A 27,244-nucleotide genomic window follows, 5' to 3' on the forward strand; every position below is an offset into this window, starting at 1 on the left:
TGCAGAGTGAAATTTGTATTGATAAATAATTATTGCACAGGAATGTATTTACATAAATTACTGAGTATTCGGCACATGAAGATACAGGCCACTAATTTATCTGTATACTGTTTGATACAAAGCTCATTCAATTAAAAGCTATACTGCATGTACACAACTGATTTGTTCGACTACTGATTTCAATATTTCAAGAATTCTGATATAAACTAGGGCACACGAGAACATAGCCTGTAGGTTGGTGAATAATGCCAGAGAGTTTTCTTTTATTAAAAGACTTTTTCCTTTCAATTAAAAAACATAATACGTTTCTAAGATTGAGAATAATTTGATTAATCGCCTCTGGATCGAATTTATTCAAAATGTAGCAGGGATCAAAAGCGTGAGCAAATGGAAATTGAAAAAAGGAAAAAAATCACTACTGTTTGTTCGCTTAAATTACAAAAACCAGCACTAACAGTTTCACCAGGCCATCCTGCCAGTTCCAATACTTTGAACAATATCAAATGGAATATTTCGAAACATGGGGTTAAGAATGTAACATCAGTAAAATCTATCATACATTATTGCAAAAGAATACAAAATTGAGCGGAAAATGCGGAAAAATTAGCGATCTTGATTATTAGATAGCAACATGGATCTCTGAGACAAGGGCGTGGAATTAAGTTATGAGTCGTATTCATAGAGCTCCAAAAGACAATCCAAGAGGTTTTAAAGGTATATTACGTAGTATTCGTTTCTATCAGAACACATTTCTTCAACACGCATTGACTTGTATAGCATGTATCACACGTTGCATAACAAGCAAGGTTAGTTGTGAAATCTCTTCTTTGGGAGCTCGTTTTGTGTAGATATTTAAGAAAAGAAAATGAAGGGTCACCAATGCATAAGCAGCAAAAGTTTCAATATCTCACCAATAATACTGCATGATAGGACCCTGCACGAGAGTTGAACATAGTCAAAACTCCTTACCTTCTCTCCCAAATACATTCTCAACCTATCATTAAACAGAAGCGGTACTTATTAACACAGTTTTCAAATTAAAACTCAAATTTATAGCTGTGTCCTCTTTTTTAACCTATGAATTTAACCTCCTATCATTTCACCCGCAATTGTTTAACACCACTAGTTTTCAAATTCTAGTCAGAACTAATTAAAGCACATATAAGCTTCTTCTCATAAAAACGAATGATGAAATTTTCAAGGAGAGAAGGAAACATATGCAACAGTAAATGCTCTAATATCCAGAGTATCCAGAGGCAGCCGGATTGGCGGGTGGTGGGCCAGCAGTGGCCGCATTGTCAAAGCCTTTCTCCCCACCAGCTGCCCCTCCCTCTTGTGGCTGGTTCCTCGAGAGATACCACTGATACAGGTACAGCAGGGCAAGAACAACCATCGCGAATATTATGAATATAGCCCAGAGATTGAGGATAACGAGGAAACACAATATCACAACAGCTACGAAGTAGACCAGTGCTCGCTTCCACAAGTTCAGCCACAGCAAGGCCTAAAATATAGCAAGTAAGGTAAATGTACACCAGTTTGTTTGTTGAGAAACACCTCTTACCACTCAAAACTAGAGTACAGAATACTGAAAGCATATCTATCTACAAAGTCAATATACAGTCTACAAAATACAAAGTCTACATTAATAATCGCGAGAAACAATGATGACCAGAGGAATGTCAGATCTTTAAGGCCGTTGAAACAAAATTAGGCGAGGTCCTTGGTGGCGACAAGGCAATTTTTAAAAAATTAAAATACGTGGAAGTTTTTGACGAAGCACTTTTGAGCTGAAAGTATAGGTTAAAGTATCGAAAACAAGATTTTAGCTCCGAATCTTCAATCTCTCTTCCGTCTTAGCTATTCGATGACACACTTAGGTTTATACATAGTTCAACACCCACGTTACTGGGATCAAATATTTTTTCCGACCCACGAAGTCGGGAGGGAACTATATGAGCAACTATTCCTTTTGTTCAGTCAATTTTAGCTGACAGATATATCTGTCTCACAAAAATGTGGCTGCTATCATAGCAATGCCCTTCAAGTAGTATAGGGTCTTGTTTCTTCACCTCTTCTGGACACATAGGTAGGTTGGATTCATGATCTCATCTAGGTTTCCGCTCTATCCGAGCATAGACATGTTTCCAAAGCAGATCAAATAGAATATCTTCTTTCTTCCCCAAGAATACACATGATCCCAAAGTAGAACAATTAATATAGCTTCCGCTCTAACCAATGTTTTCCACCGGATATCTGCTCTAACCGCGCCTCAAAAACTGTAAGTAATCTGCTCTAACCGAGCATTCAACCAGGCGTCAAACTTCTGCTCTAACCGAGCAATTTTCACAGTTACTGAATCAAAATCTGATAAAACCGAGCCTCAAAACTGTAGGTATTCTGCTCTAACCGAGCACTCAATCGAAGGTCAAACTTGTGCTCTAACCGAGCAATTTTCACAATTACTGAATTAAAATCTGATAAAACTGATTGCTTTAAATATGCCACTGTTTATTATGCTTGAAAGCGTACCAAAAATCAGACGCAAATTCCCGAATATCTTGCGGATTTGGATGCACTCCATCTGACGAAATATGCCGATATCGAAACTTTTTATGTTCAATGATTCAATGAAAGGAATCCGATGATTGCGTGCAATATCTCGCTAGCAGTCATTTACTTTCTTAATGATTTTCCATTTGACTTTTCAGTTAATTAGTGCCATAATCGTTACTTTAAACTTATACAATTTGAGCTTTTCAATAAGATAATACATCTCATCTGATGTTTCGATAGGTCCTATCAGTGGTATATTACGTTTATCGAAAAGGTTGTTTGTACCAGCCACGACAACTACACTTCTTACACCAAACGATTTCATATTTTCAATTACGCGATCGCTGCCGAGTGTTGAGATGCAGCCTCCTGGGCAAGATATAGTATAGGTTAATGTATCGAAAACAATATTTTAGCTCCGGTTCTTCATTCTCTCTTCCGTCTTATCTATTCGCTGACACACTTAGGTTTATACATAGTTCAACACCCACGTTACTGGGATCAATTATTTTTTCGACCCACGAAGTCGGGAGGGAACTATATGAGCAACAATTCCTTATGTTCAGTCAATTTTAGCTGACAGATATATCTATCTCACAAAAATATGGCTGCTATCATAACAATGCCCTTCAAGTAGTTTCGGGACTTGTTTCTCCACCTCTTCAGGACACAGAGGTAGGTTGGATTCAAGATCTCATCTAGGTTTCCCCTCTATCCGAGAATAGACATGTTTCCAAAGCAGATCAAATAGAATATCTTCTTTCTTCCCCAATAATACACATGATCCCAAAGTAGAACAATTAACAAAGCTTCCGCTCTGACCAATGTTTTCCACCGGATATCTGCTCCAACCGAGCATCAGAAACTGTAAGTATTCTGCTCTAACCGAGCATTCAATCAGGCGTCAAACTTCTGCTCTAACCGAGCAATTTTCACAACTACTGAATTAAAATCTGATAAAACCGAGCCTCAAAAATGTAGGTACTCTGCTCTAACCAAGCATTCAACCGGAGGTCAAACTCCTGCTCTAACAGCGAAATTTTCACAATTACTGAAGTAAAATCTGATAAAACTATGATTGCTTTAAATATGCCACTGTTTAATCTGCTTGAAAACGTACCGAAAATCAGACACAAATTCCCGAATATCTTGCGGATTTGGATGCACTCCATCTGACAAAAAATGCCGATATCGAAACTTTTTATGTTCAATGAAAGAATCCTATGATCGCTTGCAACAACTCGGTAGCAGTCATTTACTTTCTTAATGATTTTCCATTTGACTTTTCGGTTAACTAGTGCCATAACAGTTAATTTAAACTTATAGAATTTGAGTTTTTCAATAAGACAATACATTTCATCTGATGTTTCGATAGGTCCTATCAAGGGTTTATTACGTTTATCGAAAAGTTTGTTTAAACCAGCCACGACAACTACAATTCTTACACCAAAGGATTTCATATTTTCAATTACGCGATCGCTGCCGAGTGTTGAGATGCAGCCTCCTGGGCAAGATATAGTATAGGTTAATGTATCGAAGACAATATTTTAGCTCCGGTTCTTCATTCTCTCTTCCGTCTTATCTATTCGCTGACACACTTAGGTTTATACATAGTTCAACACCCACGTTACTGGGATCAATTATTTTTTCGACCCACGAAGTCGGGAGGGAACTATATGAGCAACAATTCCTTTTGTTCAGTCAATTTTAGCTGACAGATATATCTGTCTCACAAAAATGTGGCTGCTATCATAACAATGCCCTTCAAGTAGTTTAGGGACTTGTTTCTCCACCTCTTCTGGACACAGAGGTAGGTTGGATTCATGATCTCAGCTAGGTTTCCGCTCTATCAGAGAATAGACATGTTTCCAAAGCAGATCAAATAGAATATCTTCTTTCTTCCCTAAGAATACACATGATCCCAAAGTCGAACAATTAACATAGCTTCCGCTCTAACCAATGCTTTCCAACGGATATCTGCTCCACCCGAGCATCAAAAAATGTAAGTATTCTGCTCTAACCGAGCATTCAATCAGGCGTCAAACTTTGCTCTAACCGAGCAATTTTCACTTTCACAACTACTGAATTAAAATCTGATAAAACCGAGCCTCAAAACAGTAGGTACTCTGCTCTAACCGAGCATTCAACCGAAGGTCAAACTCCTGCTCTAACCGCGCATTTTTCACAATTACTGAAGTAAAATCTGATAAAACTATGATTGCTCTAAATATGCCACTGTTTAATCTGCTTAAAAGCGTACCGAAAATCAGACGCCAATTTCCGAATATCTTGCGGATTTGGATGCACTCCATCTGACGAAATATGCCGATATCGAAACTTTTTATGTTCAATGAAAGGAATCCTATGATCGCTTGCAACATCTCGGTAGCAGTCATTTACTTTCTTAATGATTTTCCATTTGACTTTTCGGTTAACTAGTGCCATAATAGTTAATTTAAGCTTATAGAATTTGAGTTTTTCAATAAGACAATACATTTCATCTGATGTTTCGATAGGTCCTATCAGTGGTTTATTACGTTTATCGAAAAGGTTGTTTGTACCAGCCATGACAACTACACTACTTACACCAAAGGATTTCATATTTTCAATTACGCGATCGCTGCCGAGTGTTGAGATGCAGCCTCCTGGGCAAGATATAATATAGGTTAATGTATCGAAAACAAGATTTCAGCTTCGATTCTTCATTCTCTCCCGTCTTATCTATTCGCTGACACACTTAGGTTTATACATAGTTCAACACCCACGTTACAGGGATCAATTATTTTTTCGACCAACGAAGTCGGGAGGGAACTATATGAGCAACAATTCCTTTTGTTCAGTCAATTTTAGCTGACAGATACATCTATCTCACAAAAATGTGGCTGCTATCATAACAATGCCCTTCAAGTAGTTTAGAGACTTTTTCTCCACTTCTGGACACAAAGGTAGGTTGGATTCATGATCTCAGCTAGGTTTCCGCTCTATCCGAGAATAGACATGTTTCCAAAGCAGATCAAATACAATATCTTCTTTCTTCCCTTAGAATACACATGATCCCAAAGTCGAACAATTAACATAGCTTCTGCTCTAACCAATGCTTTCCACCGGATATCTGCTCCACCCGAGCATCAAAAAAATGTAAGTATTCTGCTCTAACCGAGCATTCAATCAGGCGTCAAACTTCTGCTCTAACCGAGCAATTTTCACTTTCACAACTACTGAATTAAAATCTGATAAAACCGAGCCTCAAAACTGTAGGTACTCTGCTCTAACCGAGCATTCAACCGAAGGTCAAACTCCTGCTCTAACCGCGCATTTTTCACAATTACTGAAGTAAAATCTGATAAAACTATGATTGCTCTAAATATGCCACTGTTTAATCTGCTTGAAAGCGTACCGAAAATCAGACGGCAATTCCAGAATATCTTGCGGTTTTGGATGCACTCCATCTGACGAAATATGCCGATATCGAAACTTTTTATGTTCAATGAAAGGAATCCTATGATCGCTTGCAACATCTCGGTAGCAGTCATTTACTTTCTTAATGATTTTCCATTTGACTTTTCGGTTAACTAGTGCCATAATAGTTAATTAAAGCTTATAGAATTTGAGTTTCTCAATAAGACAATACATTTCATCTGATGTTTCTATAGGTCCTATCAGTGGTTTATTACGTTTATCGAAAAGGTTGTTTGTACCAGCCATGACAACTACACTACTTACACCAAAGGATTTCATATTTTCAATTACGCGATCGCTGCCGAGTGTTGAGATGCAGCCTCCTGGGCAAGATATAGTATAGGTTAATGTATCGAAAACAAGATTTTAGCTCCGATCCTTCATTCTCTCTTCCGTTTTATCTGTTCGCTGACACACTTAGGTTTATACATAGTTCAACACCCACGTTACTGGGATCAATTATTTTTTCGACCCACGAAGTCGGGAGGGAACTATATGAGCAACAATTCCTTTTCAGTCAATTTTAGCTGACAGATATATCTAACTCACAAAAATGTGGCTGCTATCATAACAATGCCCTTCAAGTAGTTTAGGGACTTGTTTCTCCACCTCTTCTGGACACAGAGGTAGGTTGGATTCATGATCTCGTCTAGGTTTCCGCTCTATCCGAGAATAGACATGTTTCCAAAGCAGATCAAAAAGAATATCTTCTTTCTTCCCCAAGAATACACATGATCCCAAAGTAGAACAATTAACATAGCTTCCGCTAACCACTGTTTTCCACCGGATATCTGCTCCAACCGAGCATCAAATACTAAGTATTCTGCTCTAACCGAGCACTCAATCAGGCGTCAAACTTCTGCTCTAACCGAGCAATTTTCACAACTACTGAATAAAATCTGATAAAACCGAGCCTCAAAACTGTAGGTACTCTGCTCTAACCAAGCATTCAACCGGAGGTCAAACTCCTGCTCTAACAGCGCAATTTTCACAATTACTGAAGTAAAATCTGATAAAACTATGATTGCTTTAAATATGCCACTGTTTAATCTGCTTGAAAGCGTACCGAAAATCAGACGGCAATTCCAGAATATCTTGCGGTTTTGGATGCACTCCATCTGACGAAATATGCCGATATCGAAACTTTTTATGTTCAATGAAAGGAATCCTATGATCGCTTGCAACATCTCGGTAGCAGTCATTTACTTTCTTAATGATTTTCCATTTGACTTTTCGGTTAACTAGTGCCATAATAAATAATTTAAGCTTATAGAATTTGAGTTTTTCAATAAGACAATACATTTCATCTGATGTTTCGATAGGTCCTATCAGTGGTTTATTACGTTTATCGAAAAGGTTGTTCGTACCAGCCATGACAACTACACTTCTTACACCAAACGATTTCATATTTTCAATTACGCGATCGCTGCCGAGTGTTGAGAAGCAGCCTCCTGGGCAAGATATAGTATAGGTTAATGTATCAAAAACAAGATTTTAGCTCCGATTCTTCATTCTCTTCCTTCTTATCTATTCGCTGACACACTTAGGTTTATACATAGTTCAACACCCACGTTAATGGGATCAATTATTTTTTTGACCCACGAAGTCGGGAGGGAACTATATGAGCAACAATTCCTTTTGTTCAGTCAATTTTAGCTGACAGATATATCTAACTCACAAAAATGTGGCTGCTATCATAACAATGCCCTTCAAGTAGTTTAGGGACTTGTTTCTCCACCTCTTCTGGACACAGAGGTAGGTTGGATTCATGATCTCGTCTAGGTTTCCGCTCTATCCGAGAATAGACATGTTTCCAAAGCAGATCAAAAAGAATATCTTCTTTCTTCCCCAAGAATACACATGATCCCAAAGTAGAACAATTAACATAGCTTCCGCTAACTACTGTTTTCCACCGGATATCTGCTCCAACCGAGCATCAAATACTAAGTATTCTGCTCTAACCGAGCATTCAATCATGCGTCAAACTTCTGCTCTAACCGAGCAATTTTCACTTTCACAACTACTGAATTAAAATCTGATAAAACCGAGCCTCAAAACTGTAGGTACTCTGCTCTAACCGAGCATTCAACCGAAGGTCAAACTCCTACTCTAACCGCGCCTTTTTCACAATTACTGAAGTAAAATCTGATAAAACTATGATTGCTTTAAATATGCCACTGTTTAATCTGCTTAAAAGCGTACCGAAAATCAGACGCCAATTCCCGAATATCTTGCGGATTTGGATGCACTCCATCTGACGAAATATGCCGATATCGAAACTTTTTATGTTCAATGAAAGGAATCCTATGATCGCTTGCAACATCTAGGTAGCAGTCATTTACTTTCTTAATGATTTTCCATTTGACTTTTCGGTTAACTGGTGCCATAATAGTTAATTTAAGCTTCTAGAATTTGAGTTTTTCAATAAGACAATACATTTCATCTGATGTTTCGATAGGTCCTATCAGTGGTTTATTACGTTTATCGAAAAGGTTGTTTGTACCAGCCATGACAACTACACTTCTTACACCAAAGGATTTCATATTTTCAATTACGCGATCGATGCCGAGTGTTGAGATGCAGCCTCCTGGGCAAGATATAGTATAGGTTAATGTATCGAAAACAAGATTTTAGCTCCGATTCTTCATTCTCTCTTCCGTCTTATCTATTCGCTGACACACTTAGGTTTATACATAGTTCAACACCCACGTTACTGGGATCAATTATTTTTTCGACCCACGAAGTCGGGAGGGAACTATATGAGCAACAATTCCTTTTTTTCAGTCAATTTTAGCTGACAGATATATCTATCTCACAAAAATGTGGCTGCTATCATAACAATGCCCTTCAAGTAGTTTAGGGACTTGTTTCTCCGCCTCTTCTGGACACAGAGGTAGGTTGGATTCATGATCTCAGCTAGGTTTCCGCTCTATCCGAGAATAGACATGTTTCCCAAGCAGATCAAATAGAATATCTCCTTTCTTCCCCAAGAATACACATGATCCCAAAGTAGAACAATTAATATAGCTTCCGCTCTAACCAATGCTTTCCACCGGATATCTGCTCAAACCGAGCATCAAAATCTGTAAGTATTCTGCTCTAACCGAGCACTCAATCAGGCGTCAAACTTCTGCTCTAACCGAGCAATTTTCACAACTACTGAATAAAATCTGATAAAACCGAGCCTCAAAACTGTAGGTACTCTGCTCTAACCAAGCATTCAACCGGAGGTCAAACTCCTGCTCTAACAGCGCAATTTTCACAATTACTGAAGTAAAATCTGATAAAACTATGATTGCTTTAAATATGCCACTGTTTAATCTGCTTGAAAGCGTACCGAAAATCAGACGGCAATTCCAGAATATCTTGCGGTTTTGGATGCACTCCATCTGACGAAATATGCCGATATCGAAACTTTTTATGTTCAATGAAAGGAATCCTATGATCGCTTGCAACATCTCGGTAGCAGTCATTTACTTTCTTAATGATTTTCCATTTGACTTTTCGGTTAACTAGTGCCATAATAAATAATTTAAGCTTATAGAATTTGAGTTTTTCAATAAGACAATACATTTCATCTGATGTTTCGATAGGTCCTATCAGTGGTTTATTACGTTTATCGAAAAGGTTGTTCGTACCAGCCATGACAACTACACTTCTTACACAAAACGATTTCATATTTTCAATTACGCGATCGCTGCCGAGTGTTGAGAAGCAGCCTCCTGGGCAAGATATAGTATAGGTTAATGTATCAAAAACAAGATTTTAGCTCCGATTCTTCATTCTCTTCCTTCTTATCTATTCGCTGACACACTTAGGTTTATACATAGTTCAACACCCACGTTAATGGGATCAATTATTTTTTTGACCCACGAAGTCGGGAGGGAACTATATGAGCAACAATTCCTTTTGTTCAGTCAATTTTAGCTGACAGATATATCTATCTCACAAAAATGTGGCTGCTATCATAACAATGCCCTTCAAGTAGTTTAGGGACTTGTTTCTCCACCTCTTCTGGACACAGAGGTAGGTTGGATTCATGATCTCAGCTAGGTTTCCGCTCCATCCGAGAATAGACATGTTTCCAAAGCAGATCAAATAGAATATCTTCTTTCTTCCCTAAGAATACACATGATCCCAAAGTCGAACAATTAACATAGCTTCCGCTCTAACCAATGCTTTCCACCGGATATCTGCTCCACCCGAGCATCAAAAAATGTAAGTATTCTGCTCTAAACGAGCATTCAATCAGGCATCAAACTTCTGCTCTAACCGATCAATTTTCACAACTACTGAATTAAAATCTGATAAAACCGAGCCTCAAAACTGTAGGTACTCCGCTCTAACCGAGCATTCAACCGAAGGTCAAACTCCTGCTCTAACCGCGCAATTTTCACAATTACATAAGTAAAATCTGATAAAACTATGATTGCTTTAAATATGCCACTGTTTAACCCGCTTGAAAGCGTACCGAAAATCAGACGCCAATTCCCGAATATCTTGCGGATTTGGATGCACTCGATCTGACGAAATATGCCGATATCGAAACTTTTCATGTTCAATGAAAGGAATCCTATGATCGCTTGCAACATCTCGGTAGCAGTCATTTACTTTCTTAATTATTTTCCATTTGACTTTTCGGTTAACTAGTGCCATAATAGTTAATTTAAGCTTATAAAATTTGAGTTTTTCAATAAGACAATACCTCTCATCTGATGTTTCGATAGGTTCTATCAGTGGTTTATTACGTTTAACGAAAAGGTTGTTTGTACCAGTCATGACAACTACACTTCTTACACCAAAGGATTTCATATTTTCAATTACGCGATCGCTGCCGAGTGTTGAAATGCAGCCTCCTGGGCAAAATATAGTATTTTTGTTTTCAACAAACACGCCATACAGACGCGACGATCCCAAGATACAATTTTCAAACACTCGTTGACTTTTCTCTGCGAGAGTTAATTTGCGGTACGGTTTACTCAATTCGACAACTGTACAGCGTTGCTACATTAAATTACAATTGATTTCGTTAATTCCGAACCTCCGAACAATTTTGTTGTCCATATTCTCTCTGAAAGACGCATTCAGTAAGAACTCGAGAAAAGAAACGTTTTTAACTCTTTCCTGAACAATGTATGATCAGCCATACAACGTAGGTGCAAGGGCAGACCATTCCACTTCTTTGGGCCAAGAAAAAAAGCTCGTGAACCGTAAGAGTTTTTGATTTTTGGCAAATTCCTTTTCGATTTGTTTTCGGTGCGAGTTTGGTTATATTTGTACTGCAAAATTACTAAGGTTTTCAAACACAGTGGCACATTAAGATTGTAGACAATTTTGTGAACATATGTCAAAATTTTGAAGTCGATTTGCTGAGCAACTGGCAGCCAGTGCAGGTTCTATCTGAATTCTCGACAAGACTCATATTTCTGCAGGTTGAAAATGAATCTGCAAGCGGCATTCTGTACTCTCTGCAATTTTGATATTTCATTGATGTTTAAACCCGATAGTATAGCATTGCAATAGTCAAACCTACAGATAATAAGATTTTGTTCAGCAATTTTTCGTGACTCTAATGAAAGATAATGCTTTATTCTATAGAGTTTCTGAGTTCATTGTAGCAAGAGCTCTTGATTTTGTTGACATGCTTTCCAAAACTCAAATGCTGATCAATAATAACATCAAGCGAAACCAAATTTTTACTGATATTCAAAACAATATCGTCCAGCTTTAGCGTTTTGATTTTAGGGCGTTTCTTTTTAGACAATAATATTATTTCAGTTTTGTCCGGATTAAGTTGCAAAGTTGTAAAAGCTCCGAACAATTCTTAAACTTGTAACCTGAGCGTTTCAATAAGTGGCTTTTCGTCCTCTATTTCGATTTTGGTGTACAAAACTGTGTACAAAACTGTCATCGGCGTACATTTGGTACAGTAGGTTGCATTGTTTGAAAAGATCGCCAATTGGGGTTGTGTACATCGAGAAAAGTATCGGTCCTAGAATGGACCCTGAGGTAGTCGGTAGAAAACTTCAGTCTTTGAGAAACATGATTTTCGAATTTGAGTTTGTTGTCTTCTTTCGGTTACGTAAGACATGATCCACTGTTTACATTTTCCTGTGATTTTGAAGCGCTCTTCCAAAATATTTCCAAAATTAGCAAAATCCAGATTGTCAAACGCTGCACTTAGGTCAAGCGCAATTACTAAAAGGTAATTTCCTTGGTCAAGTTCTACACAAAGGTCATTTATGTTCTTGAGGAGACTTTGTCGGATGGAAACGTCGGTATGCTGATTGCTGTGGGTCAAGCAGGCAATTTTAATTTAGATGTCTCCGTAGTTGACATACTGCAGTTCTCTTAAGAAGTTTACAAAGGAAGGAAGAGTTTGCAATATATAGCTTTTGGATCTATAGCTTTTCGGATCTTCTGTGTCCAAAGATTGCTTTTTAAGTTTCGGCTTCACAAGGCATTTTTAAAAAATACTTAGGAAAAACGCCGTTTTGAAAACTCATGTTTATCAATGATAAGAAAAATTTTCATGATTTGTACAACTGCTTGCAGAGCACAGTAGGCAGTGAATCTAGTTCACAGTAGCTATTTGACATTTCAGTAAAAGCTTTGTCCAGAGCATTCAGATCCACGGAATTAAAAATACTCATTGAGTTGACATGGCTTGTGTGTATTGGTTTTAAAGAGAGTAGTTTCTATAACGTTGTCGTGGTGGCGTTTTCAATAACTTTTGATTTTTGTTACCTTTTCCTCAAAGGAGGTATTGAATTTTTGAGCGATTTCAGAATCTGTTCCCCGACCAACAGGCAGTTTTTCTGTAGTTTTAACGCCCATAAGCATATTGAAGCTGCTGTACTTAGGATTGACATTTTGATTAACCTGCGCTTCAAAAAACTCAGTTTTCTTTCGTTTAGACATCTTTCATCTCTTGATTGCCGCCAGAAACTTTACTTTACTTTGTTTGTCTGGATTTTTCTTAAACATTTTTCGAGCTTTCTTCTGTCTCTCTTTAGATATTGAAGCTCTGTCGAAGAAAGGACAAACAGCCAATTTGAAGCTGCGCCTCTCGACTCGAACGGCTTTTTTTGCAGTAAACTCCATTGAATCCACAAGGAGTTCAGCAGCAGTATCTACACAGGTAAGGTGTCCATTCAGACTAAGGTCAACTCTAAATCATTCGCACGCTTATTTATATCGGCTTTCTTCCGCGCACTAAAATCAATTTGCATTGCGCTATTTGAGGAAACAATTTCATGGAAAATCCAAAAGTTGATGAGGTCGTGGTCACTGTAGTTTAAGTGTTGTTGTTCGATCTCAGAAAATAAATACGGGTCATTTGTTACTAATAGATCCAGAATACTTCCTGCACGATGAGTTGGTTTCTTCACAAGCTGTGTTAGGGAACTTTCTTGGAAAAAAGACTTTAGGGCAGCACTCTGACGCATTAAAATCACCAATTGAAAACAGGTCAGTCTCAGTCGATAAGGGTTGAATGTTTTTGCATAAAACTCCAGAAACATTTTTGTGCTGACCGACAGTGACCTGTAGAGCAAGCACAGAGTCATTACTTTCTTTGGAAAACAGAAAATTGCAGCTTCAAAATCCGACGTATTTATATGCGAGAGAAGTGTAAGTTCGATTTGACGTTTGTAGATGACCGCTAATCCACCCCCTCGAGAGTTTGTTCGAGGCAAACTATGATGATTATAAAGCTGTGAATTTTCGTACGCCTTAGTTAACACAGAGTTCTCATCAAAATCGCTGGACAACCACGATTCCGTTATAAAAAAAATATCATAATTGTTGTTTCAGATTTCATCTGAAAGTTCGTTTGAAAGTTCATCTGATTTCTGAGCGACCTGATATTTAGCAGACCACAATAAAGACGGTTTCGTAGTCTCCCAGATGCATTCTCATCTGACGGAAAGGTAAAGAATTAAGCTAATTTCTAGCTTCATCATTTAAGTAGTATCCGCCATGCACAACATTCTTCGGCCAAAAGTCGCTTCTTTCAATGATGTCCGAAGAAGATTCTGGGAAAACTAGATGATAGCTTCTCAGTTTTGACCCTTCTCTGCTTATTTCTCTGAGATGTAGCAACTCAGCTCCATTTTTTGCACACCAGTTCTTGATCAATTCCTCAGTGCCATTTGTATTCAAGCGTCCTAGATAGATTTGGCGTCTGCTTTGCTTTCTTCTCACTCCATTAAAGTCATTTGAACTTGCCCTTGTGCCAATGTTTTCAATTCTGTTTGGCCTGTTCGATTTAGCAATACAGTCGCCTTGACCGATATCATCCCAGTCATTTGGTTTGGGTCGCTTTACACTGTTATTGCTGTCATATCCATCGCGCCCAAATCCATGTTCCTGGTTGAAGGTACCTTTTATCTCCGGGTCTAAGTTAAACAGTGGCTTTTGCGAAGTTTCTGATATTGAGTTTGTGACCGATTGCGGTACAGTAGACTTCTGGGAAAATGAACTGTACTTCGGTTTTAGTTGTTTAATTTCTGCATGCATCTGAATCAGTTTTTCCGGAACTTGCTGCAGGTCTTGCACTTTCTGGCTCAATTCTGACATTTGTTTGGTTGTATCACCAACTGAGGGCCAGCCGCAATTTTCACAACTCCATAATATCTCTCCCATTATAGGTGCTTTAATGCCAATACAAGATTTATGTGCTACTTTTCTGCAGTTTACAAAATTTATGGAATCATTCCGTTGTACAATGTCATCACACAAGTAGCATGCCGACTGTTCCGCCCATGATCTGATGTTATTAGCAACCTTAGCCATACTTTCTGTTGTAGTTCTTTGCTGTCGAATGATAGTTTTCACCCTAACCGGGTATATTAAAAACTCTGATGAAGAATTTTCAACCCCATCCGGGTTATTCGCCAAAAGCTTTCTTCAATTATTGTATCTTATCAGTTTATCCAAAACTGTAACCTATTTAATAAGTATACCACAACAATTATTCAAGTTTGAATACTTCAATTGGAAGGTTCGGTTCGTCTTTTTTGAGTTCTAGGTTTAAACTTGGTGCACATTAACATACTTCACACTAATTTCAAGCAATTTGTAGGTTATGCCGATTAAAATTAGGCTTCGCCAAATTGCGCTACCATAACTTTCCACCATACCAAATAACTTTCCACTATTACAAAAATTGGCCCTATTATACTTAATTTTTAATTATAGCCGAACTGCTTGATACACATCCCTATTTTCTCCTTCATTTTCGTCTAATATTGTGAGAGTTTCCCCAGAAATTAGATATGTTACTAATAATTTGGATCGGATTTTACAAAATTCTCATTTGGTGAGCCTAACAGACTACAAAGTGGTGTAAACAGTCAGACTAATACACGCAAAAAAAAAACAATAAATCTGTAGCAAAAAATTTTTAAACTGAAACAAATTCTTTTAAAATTCCCTAGAAAAAAAATCTGATAACAACAAGCAGTGAAATGGTGTATTAAACATTGAGCATCTCAGTTTCAAGAAAAACGTTCTTGAACAAAAACTGTGACCCACAATTAAATTCTTTGGTTGATTGGGGAATTCAAAATTTCCCGATCCCCGACCGTTGAATTATGAAACAATGGAGAAAAATTGCCTCGAATCATCTCTGGGAACCTACTGAAATCCGGTAAACGAGTTACTTTTACAGCAGTATGTTTTGCTTATTTTCCACTCCCGATCGTTTGGCCACAAGAATCCTAGATTTGCGATTGTTACTTCTTCAAAACTCCAAGCGTTTCTAGAGTTTTTATGACAATAACAAAGCCGGCAGATTGCTGGAGAATAGCCGCCGTAGACGCGCTAGACTCACATCGAGATTGAAACAGAAAAGAAAAAAGAGATAAAAATTGAGAGAATTTTTTACCCAAGATTCAAAAACTGTTCTAATTCGGTAGGCAGTTTGTGATATTCTAAAAAATACTTAATCCAGCTTTTAAACTGAAATATATTAAGCTTAATACCGATGCAAGCCAGCAATCGCTCTAATGAAATTTGATAACCTAATGCACTATGACCCAATGACCGGGCTTTATCGGTTCATTTTGTTTATTCTGATTTTGCTCTTTTTACTTTGATCATTTTCACATTGCGTAATTCAATGCGTCAAGGAATTGAAAATCCATTCAGTTGAAACTACGAGAGAGGTAAGTCAGAAGTCAAGCGTGAGAATCGTGACTTATGAAAACCGAAAACATGATCAAAAGGTAAAGCGAATTTAAAAAAAGGAGAGCACCTAAAATAATAGCCGTTGAGAGTCTGACGGGGGCTATTAAGGAAAAAATTGAAAAAAAAACAGTAGAATCAAAGTCACATTGCCGCATATGAACAAAAAATCACAAGCAAGAGTTTTTTGCTTAAACACCATTTCTTCACTACTTTAAAATTCGAGTGAAAAAAACTCACGCCGCAAAACTACTCGCTTTTCGCTCCATTTCCTGTTTCGACAAGACAAAAATCACCAGTCCAAATTGACAAAATTATGAAAATGTGTTAACAGATCGTTAAGAAAAGACAGCGCCCCAATACAATTCAAATTGTAAAAATGAGAACGCCTAAAAAGCCGGTGAGAGGCTGACGGTGGCTATAAATAAAAAAAAATTCTGAACTTACATTTGCATCTATACGGCCTCCTTCAAAAATCTATTGATTGCTACTTGATTCAGGTTCCCATTTATACACTATTCCATCTATCTCACTACATCACCAACGAAGCTGAACACTCATTGGTGTGTTATCGTTTACAACTGGCAGTTTTTTGTTTTTCTCTTGTACAAGAAAGGTGAAATTTATTTTTTTAGCTAATTTTGATACCAGAGAATTACGTCTCCACGTACTTATTTGGAAAAATAAGCAGCTATTGTAATGCAAAATTTCAAAAGACGGGAAATCTCAGAAGAGGCCGAAATTTTCCTAACCCACGCCCACTGGGCTTCTGGAATTTCTTGTTCTGCTTCGTGCTCAGCAAAATTGATGTTCATAACACGACTTAGACAACGTCTTAAATCTATTTAATTTTTCATGCTATTTCAAATATGCAAGGGTGAGATTCTATTAACATCACCATATCAAGAATTTTGCTGACAAACTCAAATTTTCACTAAACATCTAGAGACAAAATCATGGCGAAGAGACGAAAAAACAGTTCGAATGTATTTATAAATCGTTATACAAGAAGTTGAAAGAAAGGAGCAGATTTCAAAAAGTTGCAAAGATGATATCAGCAATAGTCTTTATTCAAAGGACCAAACATAACCGAATTGCTCTCCAACAACTAATGGGAGCTCTGATCAATTGCAACCTGCTACAGTTGGATGGTGGAGGGAGGGGAGGGGAGGGGAGCCTAAATCGGACTAAAATTCAATAGCGGGCTTCAAATAACCGCATTAGAGGTTAAGATATACCACTATTAAGATTTAAAGTGAAATATGGCCCCAGTTTCGGCGCAATTTTCATTTGACTTTCAGTATTAAATTGCCATCAAATGAGTTCAACTGCTTGAAATTGTGATTGAGAGAGAAATTTAAGATTACGCGAAACGCAAAAGTCAAGGGCGTAAAAGTCACCCGAAAAGTCAAAACCGTGAAGAAAAAATTTTGCATAAAAAGACAAACGTTTACAATAATTGCTATGAACTTCGTTCAAGAGCAATTAAAAACTCCGCCCACAAGTGCTGAGACTAATAAAATCAGAACTAATATCGGACAAATTGCGGGTGTAAGTAGGTTGCGCTGGTGATGAGCGGGGGAAGGGGGCGGTGAGGGCCAAGACCCACCAACTCCTTCACAGAGGTGAGGAGGGGCTGGCTAGGCGGGCGAGGTGCGGGGGTAAGGTTTTTGTAGTTTGGATAGGGAGGAGCGACTGTTATGGGACTAAAAACACTCAAAATTCCCTTTCGACCTTGATTATTACGAGCAGTTCCTATTTTATATTACTAACTAAGCTACTGTTACGGTGTGCGGTGTGGTAAGGTAATTAGGGGTGTGTAGATGCCCCTCCCAGTGGTGGGGGTAGGTAAGTAGTCAGGTGATGAGTGGGGGTAGGTAGGGTAGGGGCGTTTGGTAGGTACCTGGGGGTCCAAAGTTGGTGGGGGTCTAAGGAGGGACTTATATGGGATTCTCAAAATGACCTCTTCACGTTGAATATAAACGGCAGTTCCCAATTACTATACATTACAAAAACGGAAGTAAATGGTCGAATAGGAAGAAGTCAAGATTCAAATCATGAACAAACTTGCTTCACCTAAAAAAACTGCAGAATACCAACAATACTCCTCTTCGAGTCCTAAAGACCTGTAAAATATCAATACTCCTCTTCGAGTCGTAAAGACACAAACAATTGCTAGAATTGCTCTAAGCTTCGTAACAACTAATTTGACAGCAGGATTTGATTATTATTATGTGATGGCAAAAACTCAAGTTCAAAACGGACGATTTGAGAAGCATCCTATTTTCAAGCTTCCGTTAAGCTTCCGTTAATTGTGTCAGATGAGATGAGGAAATTGAAAGGCAATATGCGTTTTCTCTAGATAAAAACGTTTTATATGGAAACAAAATTATAAATAAATTTCTTCATTCTATTAAAGAAAACGAAAGCACTTTCCGAGCATCTAACTTATTACCAGTGAAAAACTGAAACCATTAGAGAATTGTGTATGAAAATTTCCACCAAGTACACCTTCGGAAGACCGTTCTTGGTACGTTAATCGAACATCTGTAAGTGATATCGCTTCACCTTCTATTTCGGAACCATTAAGGTCTTCAGCATTCTCATATGAAAAAGCTACCATCTGTTTCCACAGAAATGTTATTTCACTGAAAGTATTCAATGCTAACTGAAAATTCACATCCTGTGGTTCATGATAAAAACTCATTTAGTATTCATGACATTTATTGAATAATTATAGCGTCAGGTGCTCCGTTATTTGATATTAATGTCTTTTTCAACTTCCAGCCGGCTCATTACATTTGAAGACTAATCTAAGGAAATTCTAAATTCCGAACCCAACTCTTCGATCTCGGAAACATTAGAAATGCCCAAACTTTTATTTTGTATTTCAGCAATAATCTTTATTGAGTCTCAAATGGGTGCCGCCTATATGTATAGCACCGATGAAGATGAATTCATCGCTTCTAAACTGAAAAACATTACGAAAAGGACACCCTCCTCTAAGATGGTGAACAATACAGTGTTTGTGTATCTGGATGTGTACCAGTTACTGGGTGTGGATGAAAAAGAGGGCACAATTAACCTGAAGCTGTGGCTCTATGTCTCTTACAGACTGCCTAATATAGTGTGGGATCCTGCTACAAATGGAATCTACGGATTCTCTCTTCCACGCAGAACAGGAAAGTACTATGTGAAAAGTTTATAAAAACTATTTAATAATTTGACCTTGATTTCAACCAAAACCTCAAAGTGTTGAGATCATGCATTCCGTATAATTGGCAACTGCATCATTGATTGTCCGAAAATTTTGTTTAAAATAATTGCCACGAAATGAAATGAGCAGCATAAAAGGGGACACAATAATCGGCCAACAGACTCTTGTTGTGAAGAGATTCCAGCTTTTCATTTTACGAAAATGAAATCGGTTTCTTTTTCTTTGAATCAAAGCTTGCAGTGGATTATTCTCGCCTAATTAAGCAGGTATAGAGCCCAAAAACACTCATGCAAACATGACAAATTCAAACACTTCATAGCAGGAACACAAATGCGACCAAAGAATTTATTGTTCGCTAACGGGGCATCTGATAAACGATTGCGTAATCAAAGAAAACTTTAGACGTACTTAATCGTAACTAAAATATCTACTATTCAATCTACATTTTACCAAGCAGATCTCTATACAGATACCCGATTTTCATAAAATGTTTAGGAGTAAAAAGCCAGACGCGGTCAAATGTCGCTTGAAAAGTTATCGTTAAAAAAATAAGTTTTCCGCAAAAATGAGGTGAGTACTTTATTTCAGTGTGGACTCCTGACGTAATTTTCTACGAGGCTACTGACTTCATCTACGCCGCTTACAAAGAACAGTACGTGTACTATGATGGTCAGGTTGTTCCCAAAAGCTCACCCATTAATGTGAAGGTCGCATGCAGGATCAAAGTGCGCTACTTTCCATTTGACTCACAGGTACGATATCCACCAATGCCTTTATATGCGCTTGACTTAATGAGCAACTTTTTCTGCACAGTGAGTCGTAATTGTGAAAGATTTAATTTGATCTCCTTAAGCGGAAATTATAACATTGAAAAAGACAACACTTAGTATATGCTATACTTCAGAATTCCAGCACAAATCAAAATTTTGCGTAATATCTGGTCACTATTTGAACTACGTATAGGCTATTTATCCTCAGATAACTTTGAGAGCTTTTAAGTTTTCTGATTTTTCATACAAAAATTCTTAAAGCTCGATCATGCAATCCACAATGCATAAGAGAATATTTAGAAGCAATGGTGCCTTTATTTGATTACAGAAATGTTATTTCACAATTGGTCAATGGATATCAACACAGAATTCGTACCGACTAGGTCTTGACTTGACCTTCGCGGATCCAGACAAGCTCGACCTGAACTACTTCAATCAAAACAGTGGCTGGAAACTTCTGGAACCAGTCACATTTCGAATAAAAACTATCACATTCAAAAATAAGACCGAATTTTTCAACTACGACCGCTTCGAGTATCTGGTCCATATTCAACGACATCCTACATTTTACGTAATAGTAATTCTGATTCCTACAACCTTGATGGGATTCATGTCTGCTCTAACTGTCATTCTTCCGTCTGAATGTGGCGAAAAAGTCTCTCTGGCAATCACAATTCTCCTCTCACAAATTCTCGAGCTTCTTGTACTGTCTGACATTCTTCCTCCTAGTGGAGAGGGTGATTTCCCATTGAGTGGAATGTATGTCATTTTTCAGATTATACTAATTTCTCTATCCGTCGTGGAATGCGTTGTCGTCACTAAAATCTATTTCACACCATGCGAAAAGGGAATCCCCATTTGGTTGAAAAGCTTTGTTCGTTCAAAATACGTTCACGTTTTGGTGAGATTTAACAGTATGTCACGCGAAACTAAAGACGGAGGCAAGATCGAACCAGGAAATGATAGCGGCTTCGAAATGACACAACCTAACCACTCGGTTGCGAGGAGCTTAAACAGCTCTAAATCAGACATTTCAAACAGCTCTAAATCAGACATTTCAAAACACATGCAACTGCTGGATTCCCAGCTTGCGTCTTTGGCCAGTTATGACGTCAACATATCGCATGGCTCTCAGGAATGGAAGATAGTTTCAATTTTTATTGACAGAGTGTTTCTCATATTTTACATAGCATTTCTTTTGATTGGATTCTTCACTTTTCTGTTCTCAATGGTCATGCAAATTTGGGGCGCAGACTGAGAACGCACCCTAACAATCTAAGCGACCCAGCGGTTCCATTTTAACACCGAAAGGAACACTACACCAATTCTACAGTGGATCGAATACAGATATTTAACAGACACTTGAAGTCCTGAACTTCTGACGCACATATATTGTTTTTATAATAAAATGAGTATTTAAAATAATGCTAACAAACGTAATACAAGAACAAGAAACAAAATTTAAAATATTGTATTAAAAACATTTAAAAACAACAAATCGACATATTTTTTAAAGATGCTTAGGAGCCTTAAAAATAGAAGCCACGGCCATTTTTGAGCAATTTACTTATTCTCAAATTCTGCTTGTTTCTTCAAACCAAAAGAATTACTTCCGGAAAAATTACTGCCCGCAATAATAAAAAAAATGGTCGGCCGGTAATAACTTGGAATTTCTATCAATCTAAAAGAAACGTTATTCTGTAAAGATAAGATCAGTTCTTCCAAAATGCAAAATTAATTTACTCGCTTACCAATCGAAAACTAAAAAACACTCTCTTCCAAACATAGCCGGCAGATTGACGCACATCGATATTGAAACAGAAAAAGAAAAACGAAGAGATAGAAATTGACAAAAATTTTTCCGAAGTTTCAAAAATTGTACTAATTCAGTTTGCAGTTTCAGCTAGATTCTAAACCTATACTTAATTCAGCTTCTAAACTAAAGGGTATTAAGCTTAATACTAATATCAGCTAGCAATCGCTCTAATGAATTTTGATAAGCTAATTCACAAAGAATTAGTCCGTTTATCGCTTTATCCCGTTTCTTTCGATTTTTCTCTTTTGACATTGACCGTAATCACTAAAATACGTAATTCAATGCTAGAAAGAATTGAAAATCCATTCAGTTGGAACAGTGAGTGAAGTAAGTCAGAAGTCAAACGTGAAAATTGTGACTTATGTAAAACGAAAAACATGATCAAAAGGAAAAGCAAAATGAAAAAAAACACTTCCTTCAGCATCTAAACTGAAGGGTATTAAGCATAATACTGATGCCAGCTAGCAATCGCTCTAATGAAGTTTGATAACCTAATGCCATTATAACCATTATAACTTAAAGCCATTATAAAGCCATTATAACTTAATGACCGGTTTTTATATATTTATATTTTGCTTTTTGACTGACCGTATTCACTACATTACTTAATTCAATAGGCGAAAGAATTTAAAATCCATTCAGTTGAAAATGGGCGAAGCAAGCCAGAAGCGTGAAAATCGCGACTTATGTAAAACGAAAAGCGTCATCAAAAGGTAAAGCGAACTAAAAATAGAGAGCGCCTAAATAATAGCCATTGGAAGGCTGACGGCGGCTATTAAACAAACTACCGTCAGATGGATTGCTCTCAAACAACAGGCGGGCAATTTAGTTAATAGGGGGCGAAGCTTAGAAATAATGTTTTATGGGTGCTATAAAACTACCCCAGAAGGGTATCGAAACCCCGGATTACCAGGATCTCCGTCTGACATCTTTATCACGACGCTGCAAGGGCTGAATCGCGTTTACATTAGCAACAACATTTTTTCCAAATGAGAGCAAATTGGATCACTCAAAAGTGAAGAAAAAGAGTGAAAAAGATACTCAAATATTCAAAGAAAGTTCGAAAACACAAGCGCAAAAACGGCAAAGCAAAAAATTTGCAAAAAAAAGGACAAACGTTTAGAAACATTGACTCAAAATTCGTTCGAGAACAAATTAAAAAGTAAACTAACGGCTTATAGGAAGGGGGTTTGAGGGGTAGAGTACGTAGGTTGGAGGTTTAGGGGGTACGTTGAGGTGGGTTAGGGAGTACGCAGGTTTGTGAGAGGGGGTTAGGGATGTATGTTGGGGTAGCTCGTAGGTGGTCAAGACAGGTAGAAGTAAGGTGGTTGTCTGTAGTCAAAACGTCTCAATGATCTACCAGCAGTTCCTAATGTGTTTTAAAAACCTAAACGACAGCCGAAGTCCAATGTCGAATTCCAACAAATGTCAACGTTCTGAAACAGACGTCAACGGTCGAAAACAAATCGAAGTCAGAAAACGGTCGAAGTCAGACAATCACGTCAGGAACAAACTTGTTTCAGCTAAATAAAAATTTCTAAAACACCGATACTCCTCTTCGAGTTGTAAAAACCACAATACAGTACTCCTCTTCGAGTTGTAGAGACCAGATGGCAATATGGCTGCGTTCAATTTACAGCCTCGCAGCTATAAAAAAGCGAAGCAGTAAATTATAGCCTCACAGCTAAAAACATAGCCGGCAGAATGCCGGAAATATAGCCGCGATAGACGCTTGCGGCCTACCATGAACTGAAACAACTAAAGAAGAAAGATTGACAGATCGACCACCAGCTTTTTAATAGACCGCTACGAATTTTTGGGTTAGATTCGGACTGTCATTTATATGAGACACATTTGCTCTAGAAGGAAAAAGCCCTAATAGAGCTTTTCCAAAATAAATATTCGATATTAAACTCTATAATATAACATATAATATAAAAATATTACTTTGGCACTACTTAGATGCACACTATTGACCTTTAATTAGTAAATGTTCATAAAACGTAAAGTTCCATAAGTTAACTCGAAGTCATTTTTTTTAGTGAAGTAAGTCACGCAATTGACCTAAAAGCAGAAACGACGTCACGAACACAAATTGTAACTGTAAAGCAGTAGAAATCATTGGAGTCATTGAAAAAGTCAATTCCAAGAAGTCAGGGTAAGACGAAACAAAAATCTGTTAGACGAAAAAAAACTAGGAGCCCAATAATAGCCGCCTGAAATTGCTGACGCGGCTATTAATGAAAACGAAAAAAAAGCGTCACACAACGAAACGAAAACAACATAGCAGGACACGTCCTGACACAATTAAAATAATTCTCATTGACTAGAGAAAAACAGACCTAGAACGGACTATGAATGGATTGGGAAAACCCATTTGAAAAAAAAAAAGATACAAAAATCTAAAAACAGCCGGCAGATTGCCAGAAAATAGCCGCCGTTTACACGCTAGATGCCCATCGGGTTTGAAACAGAAAAAAAAACGAAGAGATAGAAACTGACAAAATTTTTTCTTAGTTTCAAAAATTATGCTAATTCAGTGTGCAGTTTGTTGGATTCTAAACCTATACTTACTTCAGCTTCTAATATAAGAGTATTAAGCTTAATACTAATATCAGCTAACAATCGCTCTAATGAACTTTGATAATCTAATGCACTATGACTTAATGACCGGGCATTATCGGTTTATCCCGTTTCTTTTGATTCACTTCATTGTGTAATTCAATTCGAGAAAGAATTTAAAATCCACTCAGTTGAAACAGTAAATGAGGTAAGTCAAACATCAAAATCGTGACATGTAAAACGAAAAACGTGATCAAAAGGTAAAGCGAATTGAAAAAAACATAGCAGGACAAGTCCTGACGTACAATTCAAAGAATTTTCATTGACTAAACAAAAAACTAGACCTGAAAGGGACATTGAGTGAACTGCAAAAACCATTTCTAAAAAATCAGATAAAAAAAACAAAAAGATAAAAAAGAACATCAATGCCAAAATGCCGCTAGGGAGAACAAAAAAGGCCTAGAATGAAATATGAAAGGATTGGGAAAATCATTTAGAAAAAAATCCGATCCAAAAAATTGAAAAAACAGTATAAAATCAAAATGAAATTGCCGCATGTGAACAAAAAACCAATAGCGAGAAAGCGAATTTTTGTTCAAACACCGTATTCTCACTCTTCTTTAAAATTAGAGCGAAAAATTGTGTGTGAACAGATCTCAAAACAGACAGCGCCCCAATACAATTCAAATTCTTTGAATTGTAAAAAAGGAGAGCGCCTAAATAATAGCCGTTTGAGAGGCTAACGGCGGCTATTAATAAAATTCGGACAATTTTCTCTAGAATGATAGGCGGGGCAATTAAATTCAGATGGGGGTGTAGCAAAGAAAAACTTTCCTTCATGGGTGCAAAAAAATTCCATTAGGGAGCGAATCAAACAAGCGACATCTTGCGTCCTAGACTGCAGCACTTACCATTCGGCTATCAGGTCCTTATAATGTCGTACCGTACAATCAATTTTATTTTTGAAACGCAGCCTTAAGAGCAATTTAGGTCAAGCGTGAAAAAGTCACTCTACAAGTAAAATCGAAAATATGTTCTAATAGAAAATGGTGAAGCAAAAATTTTGCATAAAAAACACATACGTTCACAGTAATTGCTTCAAACTTCGTTCGAGAGCAATTAAAAACATATTTTTGATTGAAGTTGGGTTGACGCTAAAGGTATTTATTTTGTTCTCCCAAGTAGTTTAATGCTTTATTTTATTGACATATTGATTCAAGCCCGGACAATCCATGACTGACCAGTTGTTGCCCCGCCCGATTAAACTTGTTGTCCCACTTCAAATCTAATCCTTTTCTACTGTTATAAAAATTATACCTATTATATGTCTATTTTGGTATGATCGCTTAAACTCTTGATGAATTGTACTCCGGGGCATGGGTAGACATTGGGCATTTTGATACATGGAATATTTTGTCCTGACGCCAAACTCGATGATGATTTAAGGTACTAATGATTGCACTGTAACTAACATGAAACATTTTGTATGGGATGCTGCCTTCTGGACAGCATATAAATCTCTGGACGAACTTGCTGAACTCGATAGTAGTGACACAGATAGCCACAAGTAGCAGATAGATGCCGAGGAAGGAGAAGTTGCTCAGACACACCACAGTCATAATCCATAACAACACCACAGTCAGGATACTCCACACAGTCAGCACGAAGTCAAAGTTTGTGCTCACAAACAGCATCAGCTCTGCCATTTCGCCAATAACCAAAAATACCTGAAAACGCATATTCCATTTTGAAGTCTCCATTATAAGAGTCGCATAAAGCCAAACTGTGAAAAGTAAAAACAAAGCGAAAAGTCCATATTATTCAAAGAATTTGTGGTAGATGGTGTACAGTAACATTAAAAAGACCTGTTTTGTTCCTCGAACAACTTGCAGGGCATTTTACGTTAACCTGCTAATAATTCGTGCGTTTAAATCACGTTAAGAATTTGCGGATCAGAGAAAAAAGTTAACTGTGGTCTGTCGTAAATGATAACTTTAGTTTTCCATTTCAATAGCTCGAGCAATGAATGCATGCATTAAACCCAGAATACTCTGTAAACGATTCCCTCTATATAAAAACAATGGTTGGAATTTCAATAATTAGTTCTGAATACCATTTCAAAACTCAAAATTCGGAAGTGAACATGACATCATTTTAATTCAACTGCCGATTTTATTGCAAGGATAAGATCAAAGGCAAGATTATTCGGAGGTCAAGTTTCAGTTTTTATGGATTAATTGCCAGTCATAATTCTGCTGATAGAAAATCTTGGAGATATTTTTTTATTATTCCTCAAAATCTAAAAAGCAGGCAAAAATTTCGGAAAAATATGGGCGCAACAGCTCACCAAGTCAGACCAGCAGCAGGGATTAGATAAAAACTAAATAATAGATTATTTGTGATCATTTACTTGCTATGCAAACTTTGAACACTTCAACCAAACAGTTGGTAGATTGCCAAAAGCAACTATTGAAGTTTTAGAACGGCTGACTCAGTAAAAGAAACTAGGAAACAAAGACAGGGTAAATTAACCATTAAAATGCAATTAATTTTTCTTACAATTCAATCAAGCTCTCAAATTCCTTCATTGATGAAGGTTACAAGGTTTTTTTGGCGGGAAATCCAGAGGACAACATCTCAAGCCATTCAAACAGATATTAAAAACAATTTTGACTG

At 37.4% G+C, this 27,244-nt stretch overlaps 1 protein-coding gene across 1 annotated transcript; it reads right to left on the reverse strand.

The window, feature by feature from the left end:
- On the reverse strand, positions 1 to 26,291 carry LOC142350281 (uncharacterized). The gene is made up of 2 exons (XM_075402068.1): positions 26,041 to 26,291; positions 1 to 1,504 (listed from the first exon to the last, which is right to left on the reverse strand). Exons 1-2 carry the CDS (start codon positions 26,272 to 26,274, stop codon positions 1,235 to 1,237), a joined length of 504 nt encoding a protein of 167 aa, XP_075258183.1. The 5' UTR covers positions 26,275 to 26,291; the 3' UTR covers positions 1 to 1,234.
- Positions 26,292 to 27,244: the final 953 nt, after the last annotated feature.

The sequence above is a fragment of the Convolutriloba macropyga genome, chromosome 1 (genome assembly GCF_964194025.1).
Source record: "Convolutriloba macropyga chromosome 1, txConMacr16.3, whole genome shotgun sequence".
NCBI classification, from domain to species: domain Eukaryota; kingdom Metazoa; phylum Xenacoelomorpha; order Acoela; family Convolutidae; genus Convolutriloba; species Convolutriloba macropyga.